The sequence below is a fragment of the Miniopterus schreibersii genome (genome assembly GCF_964146895.1).
Source record: "Miniopterus schreibersii genome assembly, chromosome: 3".
In the NCBI taxonomy this organism is placed as follows: Eukaryota; Metazoa; Chordata; class Mammalia; order Chiroptera; family Miniopteridae; genus Miniopterus; species Miniopterus schreibersii.
Window position 1 is genome coordinate 44,049,030 of NC_138103.1, and position 24,200 is coordinate 44,073,229.

General features: G+C 35.5%; 1 protein-coding gene across 1 annotated transcript in view; it reads left to right on the plus strand.

Moving 5' to 3' along the window:
• Positions 1–24,200, plus strand: part of TMEM232 (transmembrane protein 232) — a 140,390-nt gene that overhangs the window by 46,464 nt on the left and 69,726 nt on the right. The window contains exons 10-13 of the mRNA XM_081132555.1: positions 2,107–2,230; positions 3,276–3,528; positions 12,972–13,150; positions 23,651–23,898. Coding sequence (XP_080988681.1) covers positions 2,107–2,230; positions 3,276–3,528; positions 12,972–13,150; positions 23,651–23,898 — 804 coding nt within the window. The remainder of the gene's footprint in view (positions 1–2,106; positions 2,231–3,275; positions 3,529–12,971; positions 13,151–23,650; positions 23,899–24,200) is intronic.

The following is a 24,200-nucleotide window of genomic DNA, read 5'->3' on the forward strand; positions in this document are numbered from 1 at the left end:
AGAGAAAGAAAGTTATCAACCTCATATCCTTTGAATAGTCATTTTTCTATTCAATTCAGTTCATCATTTTGAACCTGGTTATTTTACACAGAGTATTTCATTGAAATCTCACAACAGTCTCTGAAAAGTAGGTTTTACTATATTTAATTTATAGATGAATAGATTAAGGCTGAGATAGGGTACACAAATTGCCTGACATCATATAACTAATTAGTGGTGAGCTAAGATTTTCTCTTTAATTTCTCTGACTAAAGTTTATGCTTATAAATGCCGTGTTAAGTGTATCGGTTAGGATTCAGTTCTTGTGCACGTAACAGTGACTGGACCACAACCGCATTATCAAATAGAGCTTTATGGCACAGAGCAAGCAGGCGCTCCTGTTGCAGATGCCTGAAGGAACCCCAAGAACCAGACTCCTCCTGGGCCCTCTTCTTCCATTCTCGGCGTGTGACTTTCATCCTCCTGGTTGCCAGATGGCTGCTCTGCCTTCTGGTATCGGGTGTGCATTCCAAGAAAGAGCACAAGGATAAGCAAAGGAGGAAAAGACACCTCTTCTCTGAATTTAATCTTTTTTTCTTAATCAGAAAAATGATAACTTACCCGGAAGTCTTTCATAATATAAATCCATTTATATCTCATTGGGCAAATCTACACATATGGTTATTCCAAGCTTCAAGGGAGTTGAAGAGTCATTTAAAAAATTAAATTTATTGAGGTATAATTTACATACAATAAAACTTATACATTTTATCTATATAGATCTATGACCTTTGGCAAATGCATATACCTGTATAATTACTACTACAGACAAGATACAGAACATTTCTGTCTTGAAGAGGCAACATTAACTGAGCACTTTGCCAACTTGAACAAAACTGAGGTTTAGTTTTAAAAGGCAGAAAGAGTCAAATAATACTAGGTAGGCGATAAACAACATTGTGATACTAAGGTTAAAAGTTGATGTACTTAAATGATGGTTTGGAAAGGCAAAATTGCAAAACAAGGAATACCCATGGGTGGGAGAGGACTTCAGTTATAAGTTAATCTTAAACATGAACTGGACAAATCTCTCAGATGTATTTGTGTCTCAATTTTCAAATATAAAAAAAAAACAACACATTTTAAAAAGGTCTTGAATGTGTAAAAAATTGTGGTTTAGATCAAACGAGGTCATTTATGTGAAAGCACATTGAGATCTGTAAAGTTCCATTCAATATAAAGAATTGTGTTTTTTTCATGCTTAGAGGTGTTTCCTTTTAAAAGTGATGATGAACTTGACTTGCCTGAAATATTACAATTGTGAAATTCAAATATAGTTGTAAATGTACTAACTCTTTAACCTATCAATGGCCTATAAATCAAGGCAATATGCAGTTCTAGGCAGAGGCAATTTTTACATTTACATTCTCATCAGTTCTCTTTCAAACTATATCTTTTTCAATTGATTAAAAATAGCACTAAATGTATAGTTTCCTGAAACTATCAGAACATATGTACATTAATGGCTAATAACTTCTTATATGATTTCCATGTTATTACATATTTTACTAAATAAGTATTGACTATTTATTCACTGTGAAATATAAATTTTATTTTGAGAAATTGAACTTTTTATAAAATAAAGTAATGCTGAACTTTTGGAGTATGTATGAAGAACACTTTTTTATTTGTTCTCTTTTTTGAAAAGAAAACACTCTGTTGAAATTCACTCGGAATCAGTTTCAAAAAGTTAAAAATCAAAACCTATTGTGAGATTTTGAGAACAATCCCTAGAACTCGAGCCCTTGATGAAATCAAATCATTTTTATTATTTATAACTCCCAGAGTTTTGTCAGAACACTACTCTGAATTCAAATACCTTGCTAAAATGTGGCTTTTTCCTGTAGACTTTTATTTTAACCAGTGTGAAGTAATACTAATCTTTTTTTGTAATTATAGCTTATCTGTAGCTGAACATTATATTTGTGAAGCTATACTAGTCTTTATTGAAAGTAATGCATCTCATAATCCAGGATACTAATTTCTTCTGTCCAATTACTTTTTCATTAAAAACTATTTATTATTATTTTACATTAAACTCTGTGTTTTTGTTAATAAAATTATCAGGATGGATTCTACACTGGCTTTGTTGGTTCTTGGGGAGGCTGCCAAATTAAACATGGCCTGCTTGAAAGCTTTAATGGACCTAATGAGAGATTTTCTTTTAAGCATTTTGTCTGACCAGAATCAGGTAATTGTATATTTGTTAATTTTGGTATGCAAAAGGATCTGAATAGAAAAATTTTTGTGTGTGCTATTTAAATTGTATACCATATTAGTGTTTAAAATGAGCACAACTTTGTAATAATAATTTTAAGTAAATATAAAAGTAAATGCTTATTTACTATATATCCTAGTATGTATGGGTTGATTGACAGATAGATAGAGATAGAGCTATAGAAATAGATTATATATATTCACACACACACATACACCGCCCCCCCCAAGAGGGACTTTAAATTTTATTAACAAACTTGAAATCATATAGTTATATATGGTTTAGTTTCCTCTTTTAAAACATTTTTATTGTTATTGTTTTATTAAAATTTACATTTTACTGGGGATGAGATAATTTAATCATTTATTGTTAAACATTTTGTTTCTAATTATTCACAGTTAATTACAAATAATGTTAAACTGAGATTCTCATACATAAAATCTTTATTTGTATTTATGACTTTCTTTAGAATAGATTAATAAATTACACTTGTACATTCTTAGAAGATATGTCCAAATTCCTTTCTACAAGATGTAAGTTTCTTGTCTATGAAAAATGTGTAAAAGTGTAACACTTTTTTTTTTTCCTGATATGACTCATTTAATTTTCTTCCTGACCAAGGTCAGATTCATGCATCTTAAGTTACCTTAAGATTTGATAAGCACACTCCAGAGAGTCCTGTACACACAGGAACAAAAGCTAGTGTGGAGTTTTACATTAAAAATATTTTAAAATATGATATGGAAAATAGTATGTCATTGGATTAATTTGCATTCTTTTGATAACTAAGGAAATTGCTCCATATACTTTTTAGCTGTGTGAATCTTACCTTCTTTGAGCTAGGTTTTATGCAAACTATCTATGTAAAATCTGTTTCTTATGGAGTACATTTTAGAAATATTAGTAAATTCTTTTAACAACTCTATAAAACTTGAAGATATTTCTTATAAGTACAGTATATTGTTCTTGTTATGACAGAATATGCTTGGAATATCTAATAGCTATTTTATTATTTTAGAAAGAAAACTGCACCGTTGATGATTTTTCGTGGGCCTGGGTTGTAGTCTACATGTATATAACAATTCTTACAGAAATCTGCTTGTATGCAGCCATTTCTAATTTGCGAAAAACTGCTTTTATTGGTTTCTGTGACTGTAAAAGTTCAAAGGAGGATATTTTACCCCTGGACAAATCAAAACAACAGCCAGAGCTGACGGAAACAAGTATTTTAGGTCTTTTGAATTATTTCTTTTCAAAAATATCAGATAATTGTAAGTAAATTATTTTTCAACTTGATAAGAAATATTTTTAAAATGTCCTTGTCTACATTTAGTAATAAGCCTTTCACAAAAAGTTAACATTTAAAAGTTGGAAATAATTTTAAATTCAGGAGAGCTTTCTACAAATTTAGGAATGATATTGATTTATGATTCAAATTATATTCCTTGAAAACAAAAATTGACCTAGGGAAACTCATGAACTGTATATGTTTGTTTTATTCTTTTTCACATAAGGACTTCTCATCTCCCTTCTCTATTTTCTCTAGGTATCTACTGTTTCTCTTGTTCTTTGCCCACACAGAAAATTTCCCTTTAGTATCTCAAATAATTTAGTACATTCTTCACATATGGCATCTCATACTCCATCAAAATATACCTGTCTCCTGTCTCAAGACTAAAGGTTGTTTTGCTACTGTTGTTTATGGGGGCTACAAGAATAAAATACTTTAAAAACTGTTTTTATTGATTTTAGAGAGAGAGAAAGGGAGAGGGAGAGAGATAGAAACATGCGAGAGGAAAGGGGATCGAGCCCCAACCTGGGCATGTGCCTGACCAGAAATCGAACTGGTGACCTCTTGGTTCATAAATCGATGCTCCACTGAGACACACCGGCTGGGCTAAAATGCTTTTATTTTTAAAATAGTACTACAGGGACAATATACATTCAAAAGTGTCCTTTTAGGTTCACTAAAACTTTTCTTTATGAATATGATTGCAGTAGATGTTTTTATGGTCTATTCTGTACATGACTCTCATTCCCATTAAATTATGAGATAATTAAGACTGGAGAATCATGTCTGAATTGTGTTTGTATTTAACCCAGCATTTAGCATAATACTTGGCACATAGTAGGTGGTCAATTAATCATAGTGGATTTATTATGTAATTAAACAAATCACTGAATTTAAAATATAATCGCAAGATTTTGAAGGTATCAAAGGAAGCAAGATACTGTCTTTTCTCAGGACCATACTGTTTGAATATAGCTTTAATAAGACCTTAGTAGCAGATATTAATTTTACTCTCAAAAACTTGCTCACTATTTTTAAGTTACTTTCAGAATACTTTTGGTTTAATCAGTGGGTTGGAACCTATCATTTCTGAGTGCAATTTGCTGGGCCTTTTCCCACTTCTGTAGTCTCTGGTGCACAAATTTCTCCCATGTTCATAGTATTGATAAAGTAAACAGGTATTCACTTATTTTACTGCCCACACTCTTAAGCATTGAGAATAGTCATAAATCTTCCTGACATATGACTATGATTTTTGAACTGCCACTAAACAGATTCATCTACAAATTTTAGATCTTCAACTTTTTTTGGTAATTTTAGGACATTTTAGGCTGCAAGTTTCAGAAGACTCAAATCATAATGACTTTTATGTTAAGGAAATTGTATGATCTCACATAAGAATTCTAGGTAAATTAACACAATATTGGATTGTGTCAAGCTCACATACATCAGAGATCTTACCTATTACTAAGATTTTTTTTTTTTAAAATATATATCTTTATTGATTTCAGAGAGAGGACAGGAGAGAGAGAGAGAGATAGAAACATCAATGATGAGAGAGTCATTGATCAAGCCCACAACCCGGACATGTGCCCTGACCGGGAATCGAACCCCCATCGCCTGGATCCTAGGTCGATGCTCAACCGCTGAGCCACGCCCGGCTCGGCTAAGATTTAATAATAATTTAAAGGATATAGGCAACCAAGAGGCTTAGAGCACTGAGAGATGATGATGAACATAAAAGAAAGCCCCTCTCCTTAGGTTCTTTGTTTTCACATTAGACATGATCATTCTGGTTCAGAATTATAGATCAAGTATTTAAGTTAGGTTGAGTGAGTTACTACCTCACCCAGCAGGGTATACATTTAAGATATTAAATATCTCTCTTTTATTCTTCAGGAGAGTTGTATATGTTACATAAATTTCTCCAGGGTGCCTTGCATCATCAATCTATAGATTTCAGTTTTATTTATAGTAATCCTTTAGCCTGGGCTATCCTATCCTGGGCACTCTGTAGATAAAGTCTTTTCCTTCTAGTAAATATCATTAGTCTATTTCCATGAAGATCCTATCGACAAGAGGTTACACTAGGCCATGTCTTTTTTCATTCTCTGGAGCATTCTTCCCGATGAAGTGAGTGAATGGATCACAGGCCATATGCTCAACTTTATGCCTCTTCATAAGAGATACAGGGTTTCAGGGTTGGTTAATTCAGTGGCTCAACATTATTGAGGACCCAGGTTCCTTCCATCTTTCTGCATTACCCTCTTTGGGTAGTAGCTGTTGTTCTTAGACTATTTCTCTCATGGTGGTAAGATGGTTATAGTACAAAAATGTGGATAAAAGGGTAGGTTTTTTAAACCAATGCCGCTTGTTTTAATAGCAGCTATCTTGAGTATATAATTCATATACCATAAATTCATCAATTTAAAATGTAAAAATTGCTGTTTTTTAGTGTATCTACATAGTTGTGCAACAATTACAACTATCTAATTTTAGAACACTTTCATCACCCACAAACCCCATTTTCATTGTATAAGTTTTGTACTTCTTTTATTAAATTGACACCTAAGTACTTTATTCTTTTTGATGCTATTTTAAAGGGAATTGCTTTATGAATTTTATTTTTCAATTGTTCATTTCTGATTGCTCGTATCTAGGAATACAATAGATTTTTATATATTGATCTTGTATCTAGCAACCTGGCTGAACTTATTTATTAGTTCTAATAGAATTTTTGTGAATACACTGGAATTTTCTATATGTAAGATCATGACATCTGTGAATAGAGGTAGTAATACTTCTTTCTTTCCAATTTGTATACTTTTTATTTCTTTCATAATTGTCTTTACTAGAACCTTTAGTAAAAGGTGAAAAGAAGTATGAAAGCAGACATCTGATCTTAGAGGAAAGCATTTGGTTTTTCACCATTAAGTAAGATGCTAGTTGTGGGTTTTTAATTGATGGCTTTTATCTATGTGAGGAAATTCTCCTCTATTACTAGTTTTCTGAGTCTTTTGATCAAGAAAGGGTATTGACTTTTGTCAAATACTTTTTTTCTGTATCTCTTGACATGATCATGTGATTTTTGTTCTTCATTCTATTAATTTAGTGTATAACACTAACTGACTTTAAGATTTAAGCAAATTTTCATTTTTCAACTCCAGAATTTTTATTTCACCTCTCATTTTATTGGCTACATAATATCACACCCCCACTAGCAGTGGCAATGGAGCTGCTGTGATTGGTTTAGACAATTCCAGATGTATCCCCTTGGCTCTCCTGAAATTCATAACCACTCAATAACTGAACAAGATTCTAATTATTTTATCAAAAATGGAGAAAGAAGGGACAATTTATGGATAGGCAACCAAATTAAGTCAAAGGGCTTAAAATAGTCATTATTAGAAACTATATTATTTTTAAACTTCACATCTTAAGTAGGTATAATTAGATACATTTGGTGCTCCTGAATTGCCAGGATATTGGTAATACTCTGTGCAATATAAAAATTATAATCAGTACTATCAGTACTATTAGTACCATGGTTTGATAGATATGGAATTGGACTTTCAGAAGATACAGCTTTATGATTTACTGAGCATTACTTGGATTATTTACATCAGAAAATATTGTAGCTAATTTATAAGTCTATGCTTATTTACTGGATAGCAGTTTTTAAAAATGCAATTACTAGAAATTTTAAACCAGTCAGATGAGTACCTGATGACTCCTGGCTTCATGTTAGTTATAAAATTCCAAAAATTAACTGTAGAAAAAGTTACTAAATTTTTTTTACAGTAATCATCTTTTTACTTGCTCCAGGATAAATGATATTATTTCTCAGTGCTTAATGTAGGATATATTTGGAAATTTATCTTTGATATGTTCTCAGGTTTCTAACTCTGGGTTTCATCTACGTCTTTTAGAAAACACACTTGTATTTTAAAAATGAAGATTCAGAAATCATTAATACAAAGATTTGTGGAAAGTATGGATTATCAGTAAATTACCTTTTGATAATTATCTATTTGACCTTTTTAAAGTTAGTTAATTACCACACATTAAAACCATATATAAGTTTATAAAATAATTTCCACATGAATTAAAACCTTTAAAATAACCAGAAGAAAATATAGGACAGCACCTTTATGACTTTCAAGCAGAAAAGAGTTTCATTAACAAAACAGAAAGATCATAAATCAAAAAAGACGTGATTAGAAGATTTAACTACACAAAAATGTGCAATATCTATGCAGAAAAAAATGATAAAAAGTTAAAATACAAGTGAAAATTGGGAAATATTATACATATAAACATCTATAAAACAGAGATAATAGTAATAAAAAGAAGTATCACTTGTCATTACTATTGCCATCCTCAGGTTCAGTGTGGTTTCAGAACTAGTTAGATGGCCCTAATCGAGTGAAGACTAAATCTTCTCTTTGGGCATGGTTACTTCTTTACTGCACACCTTCCAAGCTCGAGCAGTCATCACACTGCTTCTCGTTTACTGCAAAGGGCTAAAAGTTTCCGTTTCTCTTATACTACCTAGAACCCACTTTACACCATGAAGCCGAGTGGGTCAGTTCCCTTTCTTATTTAAAATGCTCTGTTAACTTTTCATTACACCCATAATAAAATCCAAACTCCTATCTGATCCTACTGTGCTTCTGCAAAGAGCATGCCATGAACCCGTCCCTGCCAGGTGTCTTGTACTCTATCATTCTGTTCTTTCCTCTGCTTTTCTAAACTATCACAATATTCCAGGTCCAAAGACTGCATTTTCCATCCCCTATGCTGGGAACAGTTTCCCCCAGTTCCTTGGATGGTTAATGTTTATACATCAGATCTTAGCTTGAATATCCTCATGAAGGTCTTTCTCTCTCTGTCTATAGTAATTTTCTTCTCTTAGTCCTTGGTCATATTACTATCTTCTATTATTTTTGTAACACTCATTTGTTCACTTCCTTAGCTATCTGTCTTTCTGCACTAGAGTTGTGTTCTGAGACCAGTAACATTGTCGTTTTCTTTGGTGCATAGAACAGTGGTTGGCACATAGCATTGAGGCAGTAAGTACTTGTTAAATGCCTGGCTTGCTGTCTGGCTCTTGTTCGTTGGTTTCTTGGCATTGACCTGGTTCCTTCCATTCTACATGGCATTTCATAAAGACAATGTTTTCAAGTTGCCTTTCACTGATACATTTGCTTCTATGGTGTCAAATTCGATTTATCAAAATTGTAAAGGCTGTATGTACTTATATATACTCATTCCTATAAATAAAATATTCATATTTATAATCACTGAATATGTAAAATCTAAATATCTAGACTGGAAACTAAAGGATTCCAAGGATTTCAAACACTAAAATAGAGCTACAACAAAAGGATCATGATATTGGTTTTCACACATGGCCATTTCTTAATAAATTTGCAAGATTTGTTAAGAATTACATTTTGGCTCAGCTTTGTTATGTCCTAGGATGCTGCCTGCTTAGCTGTAAAGGGATGCATTTTCTCTCAGCATATTTAAAGTGACATTTTTGATAGCTGCCACAGGGTCACTCAAAGCAGAACAGAAGAGTGCCTTATGCTACAGCGTGGTCCCTGGATGAGGAGTTTCATAGCAGGCACGTTTCTTGGAAAATGTCTAGATGCGCGTATTAGAATGCATTCTACCTTTTATGACAGCCGTAACACATCCCATCTGTTCTCAGAAGGTTTTTTTTTCCTTCGTTAACTGTCAGTCAAATGGATGTAATAGATTCTGCCTACAAATATTATTCATAAACAGTACTTTAGTTTAAATCAACAGGTGCAAAGCTCACGTACATGCATCTACCATGGACGCGGACAACAGTGTGGTGAAGGCCAAGGGAGGGAGAGGGGAGGAGGGGGAGGCGAGCAAAGGGGGGAGGGGAATGAGGGAAATTTGCAATAATGTCAACATTAAAAATTTTTAATAGCCCGGCCGGGCGTGGCTCAGCGGTTGAGCGTTGACCTAGGATCCAGGCGATCGGGGTTCGATTCCTGGTCAGGGCACATGCCCGGGTTGCGGGCTCCATCCCCCGTCGGGGGCGTGCAGGAGGCAGCCGATCAATGACTCATCATTGATGTTTCTCTCTCTCTCTCTCCCTCTCCTTTCCTCTCTCTGAAAACAATAGAAATATATTTTAAAAAATAAATTAATTAAAAAATAAAAATTTTTAATAAAATCAAGTCGATGGCATCTTTAAAGTTTTTTGAGTTCCTTCCCATATAAGCTCTTCTACGTGATTGCATTTCTGCAAGAGATTTCATTATCATTTCAGTTTCCTGAGCTTAAAAATGTATTGTTCCTTTTCACTTCCTTCCTTCCTTTTCCACCACAGCTAGAAGCCTTTGCAGATCTTCACGATGTCTTAGGTTTGTCCTATACTCTTCAGTCTCCTGCTGCTTGTCACAGAAAAGAGCTAAGTTGCCCCATAAAACTCCCATATTGGTTTCCCAGCTTATTGCTTGAATAGGTATAACGTTTCATTGAGCAAATATAACTCCTTTGCTCAAACATCTACCATTTAATCTGACCCCGTTTATTTTTAGTTGTTTTACGCCATCCATTGCTAGCATGAACTCTCCACCTCAGCTCAATTTGAGACCCTCACTGTCTTCCTCTCCCTTCTCCCTTCTCTTGGCTGCCTCTCTGCTGGGAGCCAGCAGGCATGAGTGAGCACGGTTCCTGCTGGTCCCTGAGCAGATGAAACCACCTCCAGGACTGTGGCTGAGCAGGGCTGGCACCTGGTTATGGGAATGTTTCTGGGCCTGCAGATCTCGGGCCTGTTACCAGGAGTGCAAGTGGATTTGTCTCCTCCCAGGTTGCTGAGCATGCTCCCACCAAGTCCGTGGGTGGGTTCTCCAGAGGTGGGTTCCTGGGTAGACAGAACTGCCTCTGCACTATGGTAGACTGAGGCCGGAGCCAGGGCACAATGCTGCTTCAGTGTCCACACAGGTTCACACTCAGTTGGCCTCTTACCAAGGGCACCAGATGTGGGTCTTCCTGGGTCCTTTGGTGGACAGAGCTGGTTACAGGACTGTGGACAAGCTGGGCTGGAGTTGAGTTCAGAGGGAGACACGGGTGCTTCCAGGTCCACAGCTGGGACTACATCACTGGCGTCAGGCCTGATACTTGGGTTCAGACCTGCCTTATCAAAGTGGCCCTCCTCAGTCTTGGGTTCCACTGGGGTTTCCGAACCTCTTGTCTGGATCCCAAGGTTCCCCAAAAGGCCTCCCCTCCCTTTTTCCCCCAATACACCTTCATTAATCTCAGGGAGAGGAAGGGAGAGGGAGAGAGAGAAACATCGATGATGAGAGAGTCATTGATCGGCTGCCTCCTGCACGCCCCCGACTGCGGATCGAGCCCACAACCCGGGCACGTGTCCTGACCGGGAATCGAACCTCGATATCCTGGATCCTAGGTCGATGCTCAACCACAGAGCCACGCCCGGCCGGACCCAAAGGCACTTTTGTTCATGGGTAGCTGCCAAACTATGTTTCTGTGAGGGGATGAGGACCAGGGACTTTCTAGTCCACCTTCTTGCTGACATCACCCCCTATATATAACTTCAAATCTGGCAATATACTAGTTTTAACTAGTAAAGATTTTATGAGGGAAAATTATATTTTTAAAAGAATTGGCCACCGCCCCAAATCAAGCCTCCTTCCAGCACCATTTCTCCCCCTTTAGCCTGTTCCCCCCCCACTCCCTCCCTCTGGTAATCACCCTGCCTATGAGTTTGTGGGTTCTTTTGCTTACTCCCTTCCCCTTTTTCACCCAGCCCTCCAAATCCCCTCCCCTCTGACAGCTGTCAGTCTGTCCTCTGTATCTATGAGCCTGTTTTTATTTTGTTTAATTTGTTCATTCAGTTCCACATGTATGCAATATACAGACGATGCAGTGTAGAATTGTACACTTGAAACCTACTTAATTTTATTAACCCATGTCATTGCAATAAATTCAAATTAAAAAAAAGGATTTGGCTGCTTAACTGCAGCCTCATATTTGTAGCTTATACTTTGTCTTCTAAAGCATCAGCAACAGAAAGGGTGGAAGTTGTCTAAGTTTGTGTGCATACTTTCTCTTCTGCCATCTCTTTCTACCTTCTAGTCTCTTCCTTTCTTATTAACGGAATAGAAGGTGGGGATTGGAAAGAAAAGTCCTTGTCTGAGTTGCGGAGGCCGCGCTGCATGGGCTACGATGAGACCAGCCCTCGCCTGGCTCCATCCCTCAGCAGCTGCGCGGTGCTAGGAACTTTCGAACCAACCTGAAGCTCACACGTCCCCTTCTGTTTTTCTAAGTATGATACAGCTATGTGGCAGGATTGTAATGCGGACTAGAATGAGGGTCCTAGTAAGTACTCCCAACTATTCTAGTTACAGTAATGGTGATGATTATTATTAGCCCGGATTATAGAATTCTAGGTTGAATTAGGAAAAGTTGAGGATTGTGACTTTTCAGATTGTGACTTTTCAAAAATGGCATTGATGAGTTCCAGTATCACATGGGCTGTCAGCAGGACTGGTGCTGAAAGGACAATACAGATTTATTCTGAACCATCTCTTCCTCTTGCTCTCTTCCCGATTCAGTTATACTCGGTACAATTGTTAATTAAGTTCATATCCCCTTTAAGACTGTATTATTTCATTCTCCAAATTTATTTATCCCTTCACGCCTTAAATTAGAATGTTCTTTTCCTGAGTAGTTTTGCATAGCAAAATACCATCTGAGTAAGAAATAATTCAGATTAAGAGTAAAGAGAAACTTCTTTATTGTTTCTGTAAGGGAAATGCATGTTTTAAAAGTAGAACTGCATAATTTGTATATGTTTTAAAAGTGTCTTAGACTTCTCTCCTCTGGATTCATTACACTCCCTTATTTCAATTGACTTATGTATCTGTTATTGGCAAAAAAAATCTTACAGTTTAAAATTCTATCAGCAATTTTTGTTTGCTTGTCACATTGTTTTCAAAGTTTCCTTCTTGCTTCAAATGCTATGTTTCATATATTTAGATTATCCTTATAATAGCCAGTGGTTTTTCTCCTGTTTCTCTGATTTATTATAAAACCCACCCTGGTGGTCTAAATATTCATTTTGCCTTGAACAAATTCCTCTTTACTTGAATTTCAAAAATTTGTTTTGAGCACCTAGTTCACAATTTACCTGTTTAACTCTTAAATCTATGAGGTATGATATTAGGTGCAGTTCATCTTCTCCTATGGTTAGCAATTTGAAAATGATCTGTGATCTTTTAAAATTAAAGAAGTGAAAGCAGAGAAGAGTAAAAAAGCACAGAATTGCAGACTTTAAAACAGTAAAATCCATGCCCTTTTTTGGTATTAGTAAGATGAAAAAAAAATCCTTCCCAAAGAATATTTCTTTTTAAACAGGTGATCAAGTGATATGGACCGGATACTATGGCTTAGTGTATAACCTGGTGAAAATGTCATGGGAACTTCGGAGCGATGAGGAACAGGATGGACTTAGAAACCTAATATGGCAAACATTACAGAAAATAAAGGATTATGAAAAAGATGAGTGGATCAGTAATGCAGCATTTATAGCTCAGGTAAGATAACACACTGGGCAATAAATTGGAAGTTCTATCATCTGGAAGCATTTATCCTTTCTGGGAAGAAAGGGATGTCCACATTCAGTAAGTATCAGGGACACAGGTGAGAACATGATTTTTAAATTTTAGTGCTGACCTATTTTTAGTTAGAGATGGGGGGCAGGCAATCTCCTGATTAAATAGCCTGAAGAGAGGAGTTGATTTGGGGGAAGAGCAATTGCCATGCTGTGGGCTTGTGCCTCTGAGAAGCTTTTACAAGCATGCCGACCACGCGTCCCACTGCAAAGGTTAACGTGGGCTGCGCCTCATTTTCCAGCTTCCTCATTAGTAGTGAATTAATTCACTCTCAAAAGAGTTTCCATTTGGATAATAAATTATTTACTTTTCTTGTTTATATGTATGTGTTTTTCTTTCCAGCATTAAACAATATAAATTGTTAATCTAGACTCACTGACACTAATGTCATTTTTTTTAAAGCTAAAAATGTATTGTACAAGTTCTTGGTTTCTCTAGTTCTATTTGAATGACATCAAATAGAAAATCATGAAATAAACTATCTATTTTTTATAAAATACAAATATGATTTTCTAGTGATGCTTTATCCATATGGTATCCTATATTTCAAAACTCCATCAAACAGTTTTTTTCTTCTCTGTGTCTTATTTTGAGCCAGAGTAATGCATTTGTTATCCTAAGACACACCTTTCTTCCCCTGTCACTGAAAGTTCCTGGTTCTTTCTAGCTTTCACAGATGCCATTATTCTAATGCTCTTAGTACCCTATTTTCCAATAATAACTATAGATGTGAATTAATGTTGGCAAGTAAGAAGAGCAAATAAAGAATTCACTCTGCCTAATTATTGTCAAAGCATATGGATGGGTCATTGGCAACAGAGCAGCTGCATTCTAGAATCTTAGTACAAGACAAAATCTTTTTTCTCTAGATTTTTTAATAATTTTTTTTTTTTTTTATGGAAATAGACAACCAGAGAACTGTCTACTTGAACCACATTGTTTTGGATTTCATGGACTTTCTTTTATGTAACTGTGCTTCAGCTTTGTCCTTGGTTCTGGACTGAGAAGCACAGAAAGAAACAGAGAAGCAAAGACAGTTATTATATCTATTAGAGAGATGATCACTGTATTACCCAGTGTTACCTTTATTAGGATCTAGGAAATAAATCCTCTTAGTTTCATCTACCCTTCAAACCTTATTACTGACTTTGTATAAGCAATTTCCTGGCGCTTAAAAAATGAGAGTCAACTTTTTGGCCAGTTTTAACAGAAAATAGAGAATGCTATGTATTCATCTCACTCAGTCTTACTGTATTTTTTTTCTTTTTTTTCCTTCTGTTTCCATGACATTTTTAATTATTTCTATTATTCTCTGGTTTTGTTCCTATTTTTATATGCCACCTCACATCTCAAATGGATTATACTGTAAGTAAATAAGCCAACTCAAACTTGCCATTTCTATAATTAGAATTCTATTTATATGCCTGTTTCCAGGGCTAATCATTGGGTATAAGGAAGTCTTTTTTCTTCAAATTTTTAGTAAATATCAGTAGATAATTGCATTAGATATTCATATCAGTTAATCAGACATGGGAAATATTTTTCAGATGCTAGATTCAAGTAAAGACCTTATTACTCAAGCGCCAGCACTGAGAATAAGAGAGGAAAAGCAAAAGCATAACCAGCTAATTAGTGCTCAGTGCTCAGTGAGAAGACTCCTAAAGGCTGCTTTCATTCATTTTAAATAGCAAATGTGTGGTGAAGGCAAGTTTTCCTCAGAGAAAAGCTAAATTAGAAATTTCTAAAAGCAGTTATATTAATTTAGGCAGTGTATATTTAATATAAGAAATAAGTTTAATTTGCATTAGATTTATTAAAAGATACAATTCACTCTAGGACCGTTTTATATAAAAGTTAGTTGAGTTAGAAGCATTTGGGTTATTAAACAATAAAACATATGATTTATAGATATAAATGATATAAAAGCTAGCTGGTGACTTTGAAATGCCACTTAATTTTGTTTGAATTCTTTTACTTAATGCCAAGACACTACAAACATATAAAGTAAGAAATTATATAAAAGCTTTCACCAAAATCAGTAAAAAATATGAAATAAATATGTGTATACTGAGTAGCTAAATCCATTTTGCCATATTGAATTCTACGAAAGAAACAAAGAAGTCCAAAACTGACCTTTACACAATAAATTTTTCTGTCTCACCGAGAAGATGCAGTCTCCAGAAATACGTAAGAGTTCATGGCACAGGGTGGGAGTTCAGATAAATGTTTGGTCTTTAACTTTTCTGTTATATTCATGAGGAATAAATTGTTGTCACCTGTAAGTAGTATTTGAGCTGGAGGCTTAACTGATAAGTTACATTAAATGATTCAAGGGGCAGGGTCCCAGAGAGCAGCTTTTAGATAAGGCACGGTCGTGAGCTGAGCAGAAATAGGAACACTGTGGGAGAAAACCATCAGCTGACTTGCCTAGCTGGCGAAAACGGTTTGGATTGGGCAGTAATAGCATTAAGTTTGAAAGATATGTTTGCTTTGCCAAGCTAAGGTTTTAGAGACTTGGGGATGGTTTCATAAAAATAGAGATGCTAAGTAAAGGAATTTGTTTTGGGGAAAAATTGTTTGTTCTTTTGAATTTTAATGGTTTGGTAATTTTTGTCAGATTTTAACACTATTAATTTCCCTCTCTATATAATTTTAGATGTATCCTGAAAGTTGTGATAAGTAATATTTTAATGGTCATTCAGTTCAAAAGTGTTCCTAATTTCTACTATTATTTATATTTTGAACCATGGGTTATCAAAGTTTATGGCTTAATGTCCACATATACGGAGATTTTGTTGTTATGTTTATGATTCTGATTTATTGTTCCATTTTGCTCTGATCATTGACAATACTCATCCTTATAAATTGTTCTTTTTTGTAAAAAGTGTACCTTTTCTATTATGAATGCTTTCTTTTATTAGGGTTCTTCTGAATAGATTCTGTTGAATATGTGGCACATCTGTTTCCATCTTTTTATTCCAAGCCCTCTGAATCCTTAGATGTGCATCTCTTTGGAGAAGCAGCATGGCTTTTCTGTTGGTTTGTTTGTTGGTTTGAACCCTCACCTGAGGATATTTTTTCCATTGCTTCTCAAAGAGAGTAGAAAGGAGAGAGAGAGACATCGATGTGAGAGAGACACATCGACTGGGTGCCTCCCGCACAAGCCCCACCGGGGAGAGGGATCGAGCCCACAGCCGAGGTGTGTGCCCTTGGCTGGAATTGAACCCAGGACCCTTCAGCTCGTAGCCAGCACTCTAGCCACTGCGACAAACCAGCTAGGGCAAGAAGCAATGCGATTTTAACCTAAAATTATCATCTTTACGCTTGGACTGTTCTATTTATACTTAATATCATTGCAATATACTTGTGTTTATTTCTACATCATCTTATTTACCACTCTATTTATACTTCCTATTTCTTGTTGTTTCTTTAAAAATCTCCCTTTATGCTTCTTTGGAGAATATTTTTTTTATTTTTTATTATACCATTCCACGCACCCCCTTTATTCGTTTGTTGGTTACACTTCCTTTTACTTGTTAAACCAGCTGATACAAAATGATTCCTTGAATTATTGAAGTCTAATGTAGAGACATTTTATATTTCCCTGGACCATAAAATGGCCTTATAATATTCTCACTTCATTTATTTCTCTTTACTTGCACAATCTTTCTGTTGAGCCTCTTAACTGTGCGTGTTGTGTCTGGCTGTGTTGGTAGGTGTGTGTCCGGGTGTCCATATAGTGACATTGTTTTACACACTCAGTGCTCCTCAGATTTAGGCGCGTGGCTACCTGCTTCTCTCCTGGGCCTTTCTGCTGGGGCCTCTGGTCTCCCCTATGGGGCTATTTCTCTTCCACACAAAGAAAACCTTTCGCATTCTCTTCAAGAGCGTCTGCTGGGGCTGTGCTGTCGGGCCTCGCTTACCTGGAAGGGTTTTTATTCCGTTTGATTTGAAGGTAGTTTGTGCCTAAGGCTCCGTCGGTGCAGCCGCGACAGAAAGCTAAGTGCCAGTCAGTCCTCTGTTTAATCTCTTCCTAGCCAGGGTTTCCCTCCACCGCTTCCTGACTTGGGTCGTAAAGTTGGTTTTCTTCAGTTTAACATTAGTTGATACATTTTTAATATCAACTTGCATAATAGCACACCTCTGCTGGCTTTCGGGAGTAGCGGTGTCCTCACTGGCCCCGCCAACTCTCCAGGCCCACGTGTTCAAAAGACCTCAGCTGCCCGTCGGCCCCGCGCCTCCAACGCGGCTCTGCCTTCTGTGTCACATTCTAATTCTCCTGAAGTCCGCGCCGAAACGCCTTCCCTTTCATGCTTTATTTCTCTGGGGAAAATAACAGCCGTATTTATTTCAGATTTTAAAAGCTGTCAAGTTAAGGGAGTTGCTAATGGTTCTGTAGAATATGCTAAGCAGCTAAGCACCACGTATCTGAACAAGACAGAGCGAAACAATTTCCAAAGATGGAGCACATTTAAAAAAAAGAAAGGGCACAGTTGGCCTATAGCTTTAATTCAGTAGAGCGAATGTTCTGAATTTATTAAAACTGTACTTCTTGTCTGAAATCGTCTGAATACTTTCTAATCAGTCATCTTTACAGGTGTGTTTAATTTTACAGTAAACATGAGAACGATGAACTCAAGATTTCCTTTTCTTGTTTTTGGCGCCATCATGGTAACATTACAGTAATAAAACTACAGAGGTTAGTTACTTATCCCTAAACATCCTTAGTTTTTTCTTAATAACTTACTAATTCCTGAATTCCATTGAACCACCCTATTACTGCCCTGTGACACCTCCTGGGTGACAAGTTTTGTGGCATGAAACAGCCAGAAGCTTTCTTACACAGTGATGAAAACCTTGTCAGTCTCGACGCGGCCTCACTGCTCGACATGAATAGAGACTAAAAAATCTACACAGTGAAGGCTCGCGTCTCAGATGCTTCGATCTGAAGTAAAATATGTACCCATTCCTGTTTCAGTTAATGCAAATGACGGTTTATGGCACAAGGTCCCAGAACCTTTTCCTCATGTAATCATCAGATTCCCTACATAGAGTGAAACAAGCCTTAACTGAACTAAGGCATAGTGGAAAGGATTTATTTTTAAGGGTTCAGTATACTTGAATTTTTATGAAATTAAGTAGAAATGTTCTCTTTTTATACTTTAAAAAGAAACATGTAATTCATATCCTAAACTATTGAATTTAATAAATACAATTTTGTACTTAATACGTCAATTTATCTATATCACTGGTAAATCAATTACTAACTGTATATGTGTTCTCATGTTTTGCATATTTTTTTAATTCATTATAACATTCAATCATCTACAATTCTTGTTATATCTGTTCATAAAATCTGATGCTTAAAGGAGGCTAGAGGAGAGGTGAGATACTTAATAGCATATTTGAAATTTAAACAATTCTAAGTGGATTTCTAAGCATGAGCCCTTCAACTGACATATTCAATATAAACCCAACTGTTGCCTGAGTATTTGGGAAAGAAATAAAAACTGTCTTATACTCATAGCAGCATAATAAACAAATGTTAATTGATGTGCTTTGCTTGAAATACTTCCAGGGAGACTTGCAATGAGCAAGGCTCTTCTGTATAAGCAATTCGGCAGCATATGTTGGCACACCTAGGAAAAGTCGTCATGGATAAACGCTTTATGCCATCTGGTATATGAACTAAAATATAAAAAGGAAATCTGTACAGCTAAAATGAATAGGTGACTTTATTTGAAATACTTTTGACTCATCAGGTAAAGCACTTTGTGGTTAACGTTTCATGGTGAGATCTTTAAAATAAAATTTGTTTTTAATTCTTAATGATATTTCCATACTTTTAATGTGCTCTATAAAGCAGCAAAATAGAACAAACAACACTATTAGTCTCTTTTCTCTCGGTACCTATCTCTCTCCTCCTCCACATATGCTTCCTCTTTTGATATAAATGGAAACTGAGTGTGGAAAGCGAGATGTGTTTTTGGAAGAATAAAGTCCTTTTAAATACTTAATCAATAGAACATCAATGTAACAGATATATTGTTTTAAGATAACAAAATATTTGTAGAGCTTTTACAATGCATCAGGCACGGTGCTAAGTATCTTACATATACTAGCTCACCTGAGCCCCTATAGCTCTTTCACCACCATCATCACCCATGCAGAGAGGGGGATCTGAGTGTAAACAGAATTAAAATAAGTGATATGTGCATGAATGAGCTTAAGCCAGAGCTCTGCTCTGCCATTTCTACTGTGCTAAGCTCTCTCCAAACTAAATATAAACAAGAAACTAACATTTATTGAAAAATTATTTGCATACTAGACACTGTGCAAAAAATATATTCAATTTTGTGTTTAATCTTAATAATAATCGAAGAAAGGGCAGTATTATTATCACCTCATGTTAGGAATAAGAAAATGTTCTCAGAGCGATAAGTAACTTGTGCAAGATCTCACAACTAGTAAATCAGAAAACGGATTATTCCCAACTAGTCCCTTTCTCAATCTATGACGTAAGTCCTTCTTAAACTTTAATGTGTATATAGGAGTAAGGCCAGAGATTCTGTATTTGTAACATGCTTCCAGGAGGTGATGACAATAATGACGGTCTAAGGACCACCATTTTAGTAGCAAGGAGTTACTCAGGCTGTCGTCCTTTGTAAGATTCTATAACTCCTCTAGTTAACTACCAGTGAGTCACTTATATTTAAATTCTGAGGTTTAAAGAAAAAAATTACAATTTTTCCCTCCAAAAGAGTTAAACATTCCCAGCTCTAAGATTACTTAAGAACAGGTAGAGACAAAAGAGAGACACAGCAAGAGCCGGAGGTAGAATTATCTGTACATTGCGTTGTAATGACTTAACATCCCGTTTCTTTCTCTTTTTATTCTCATGTCAAGGGTAGTGTGAGTGAGCTAATTATGGTGTGTTTGGAATTTCCCCTTGTGCTGACTTAAGCATCTTCTTCCCAACCTACATTAATAGCAGTTTTTACCACCTTTATGCCCAATGCAAAGACATGCTCCTGCATATGGTTAGAATACGTGAGAAAGATGTTCCTCAAGAATACCACTTTTCCAATTTTAATACTAAATCATTAAAATTAACATAGATATTTAAAAACTGCCATTTGTTTCTCAATAAAAATGTCAAGTTTCAATAATACAATAAGGCAAACCCTGACTTTTAAAGCCTATCTGGGCATTGCTAAAAAATAGGGAGCCATGTGAAACTGTAAATGTATCAATGGCATTTAAAGATGGAGTTTGGAGGTAATGTTCGTTGGCAAGCAAACTAGTAGTAAATTCATGAATTTGGAGTCTATCATAAGGAATGGTCATTTATGTACATCTGCTTCCAAGAAGTATAGACTTATATTTATGCAGAGCTGGCATTTAAGTCACCGAATTTTGTAACGTTAGAATAATGGCTTTAAAAGAAAAATGGAAGGCTATTTTGAAAAAAAGGTGACTACAGAAGTATGGTCATGATCCTATATGACAATCATTTTAATATAAAAGTGACAATATAGCAGCATTGCTTTCAGCGCAGTAGAGGATGAGTGAAGTGCTCTGGGTGGGCGGTGGGTGGGAGGAGGTGCCCAGGCTGGAGCATCAGGGCCCTGTCCCAGGGAGGCCCTGAAAGGAGCAGCACCTGTGGAGCTCTCACTGTCTGCTGGGCAGATCACCCTCCATCATCTAAGGAAAGCCTCACCAAACCCTGAAAGGTGGTTATTATTATCTCCATTTCACAAAGAAAAACAATAGGAAACTAAACTAAGCACCAAGCATAAGCCTAGAGAGGTTAATTAAATTTCCCAAGTTTCCATTCTTAACCAGTACTGATTTCAAACCTTTTTTCACTACAAGGCCCATATTTCCTGGCTACTTTCTGTAGGAAAGCAAACAAAGAAAACCTTTTATAGATTAGGCAATGATGCACTTGATGGATATTTGAAACAGCATTTCCTTAAATTGAATGCCTTGCACATCGGCGGGGGAGGGACTGCCTGGGCTTTCAACCAGTGAGCCGTTGTGAAAGGCGGGAATGCCATCGCTTTGCTTCTTGAGAGAGCTGGCATCTGGATCTATAACCCATCCAGCCTGGGAGGAAAGAAAACAAGGAGGAGTCAAGTGAGACAGGAGGAAAAGGGCATCATGATTCTATGATGCAGCATCTAATGTTACCCTGGAAACAATGTGTTTTATCAGAAAATGTCATCAGAAGACATTATGTTGGCTAGTCCATTCATTTATTCCCAAATTTATTCATCACTCTCTTAGTAATGAAAGAGCTGATAGTAATATGTTCGTGTACTACTGTATATTGCTACTGACTTTGAAGTAACTTTTCTTATGAAAAATTGAGCCATGGAAGCAAAGTAGAATAAGCAGCCTAGGTACTGTGGTTACCATTTTCCAGATGAAACCACAGACTTTGAGAAGATAAATAATGTCCTCAAAGTCACAATAGCTACTAAGTGTCCTAGACACAGTTTAATTTGTTGTTTCAAATTGACTGTTCTTTTCATGATTTTGACCGAGTTAATAAGCAAAATACACAACTGGGAAGGGTATAAACACGATTGTGTACCAATTCCAACATCCAAAGGTAATTAAAATCAAAGATATGTTCACTAAAGCACAATTTACAATAGCTAAGATCTGGAAACAGCCCAAGTGCCCATCAGTAGATGAGTGGATAAAAAGCCATGGAATACTACACAGCTGTAAAGAAGAAGGACCTCATACCCTTTGGGACAGTATGGATGGTCCTAGAGAAAATTATGCTAAGTGAAATAAGCCAGGCAGAGAAAGACAAACATCACATGATCTCACTTATACGTGGAATCTAAAGACTTTAATAAACTGATGGACAGAAATGACTCAATGACATGGAAGCATAGATGAGACTGACGAATGTCAGAGGGATCGAGGGGGGTGGGTGGGTGGAGGGGGAGAGAGTAACCAAAGAATTTATATGCGTATATGCACAACCCAGGGACACGGACAATGGTGGGGAGAGGGATTGGGGAGGGGGATGGGACGGGGTGGAACGGGTCGTTGGGGAAAAAAAGGGACATCTGTAATATTTTAACAATTAAAAAATATATTTTAAGAATATATTTCAATGAGGACTACTGATGAAGTTCTTTTTCTGAAACAGTAAAAATAGGGTTATCTTTATAAATTTTAATATTTTCTAGCATTTCGAGGCTTTCTTGAGTCTTCATTTCATTTTTTGGTGCTTACCTATTTGCATGATTTTTACTTTATTTTTTAAAATATATATTTTTTGCATGATATTCTTTCCCATCTTCTATGGCTTTTATAATAATCCATACTTACTTACCTGCCCTTTATTGTTTTCCTCATTGCTCTAACCCTTTATTTTCAGTCTTTATCATGAAATTGTTCTTATTTTTTTCCACTATAATTTGGTCTAAATAACGGAATAGTCAATCTTTAAACAGTATTTCATTGAAATAAGGGTGATCTTGGAATCCTAAAGAGACTAAGTTAGATGTTCATGTGCAAAGAAACATCTTCCACTCCTTCAATTTCTGCCATAAGATCAATAGACATATGAAATGAATCCTTAGTGACTGGCAACTGCATGAAGATTGTTAACATTGAGTAAAAAAATGTTGAAACTTAAATGAAAGAAGGAAGTATACAACCTATTGTGAACATTATAAAAAAGTATAATATTTGACATTTAGAAACTTATATTTTCATTTATTATTACCAATTTCAGTCAAGGAAATTATCCCTCTAAGCATTTGAAAAGATGTAGTTAAAAATCTGTCATGAACATTATTGAACATAAATAGGAAAACACAGAAAATGCTCTTTCCTTAATAAAGATTGCATAAATATTGTGGAATTTTTGTGTTAGGATTTTTTTGTTAGAACATGTTCAATTTAATCTAAATCTAAACCTAATCCTGAAACAGCTTCAATGTAAGCTAAATACAAAACCCTTTTTGTTTTTTACTTAACACATATTTTACTCTAGAAATTTTCTGTTGACTTCAAAGAAAGTTTGATTATGCACAGAGAAATGAAATTCTTATTTAGTAAAACATCTACATTACTTCAACTACTTGCTTAATGTCTTATTAAATAAATACTATTAATGGTTATGAAATTCTTCTGTGGGAAGTATACAAATTTAAAATAAAATTATATGACTATATTTTCAAAAGTTCATTCTTGCTTAATTTTTTATTTCATCGAAAATTGTTATTTAAATTTTGGTGGAAACTACTCATTTTATAAAGGTTATTTTTATTTAACAGGAAGACTGCAACATTAGCCAAAGAAAACAAACATATATTTTATCTTTTATTTAACAATACACTATTTCCCCTCTCATTTAATTCTATCTTAAATGGTTCCCTTTTCTTTTAACAGGCTGAGTTAAATGACCCCATGGATCCTTTCACTAGTTACAGTTCAAAAGTTCCATCAAATGCAGGGGATGAAGTTTTCTCCAAATATATAGGATGGAGAATTGCCAGTGTACTTTCCAAACTATTCTTCCCCTCCACTGATGCCGGTGTCCTTCCTTTGAAGAAACCATTGATAAAAAGGGATCAAATGAAATATCTGTATAAAAAGCAAGATTCTACAAAGAAGAAAGTTCTACATTTTACTGTAAGGTAAGTACAGCACTATTTAAAATAGTTCTGCTCTTCTAACATTACATTTCAAAATCATAGAAATTATATATAATCATGTGCCACACTATTTAACTCAGTTTCTCTTTTTTAATTCAAGTTTTGGCTCCACCACCTCCTAGGTACTCTATCATGAGCAAGTACGACCTTCTCAAAAACTGTTTTCCCACATTTAAAATAGGTATTATTATAAAATATAAATCAATATTTTAATAAAGTGAAAGCTTCCTCCCATTACTGTCCTTCATATGCCTAATTTACCCCCATCTCACCTTATCATTAAT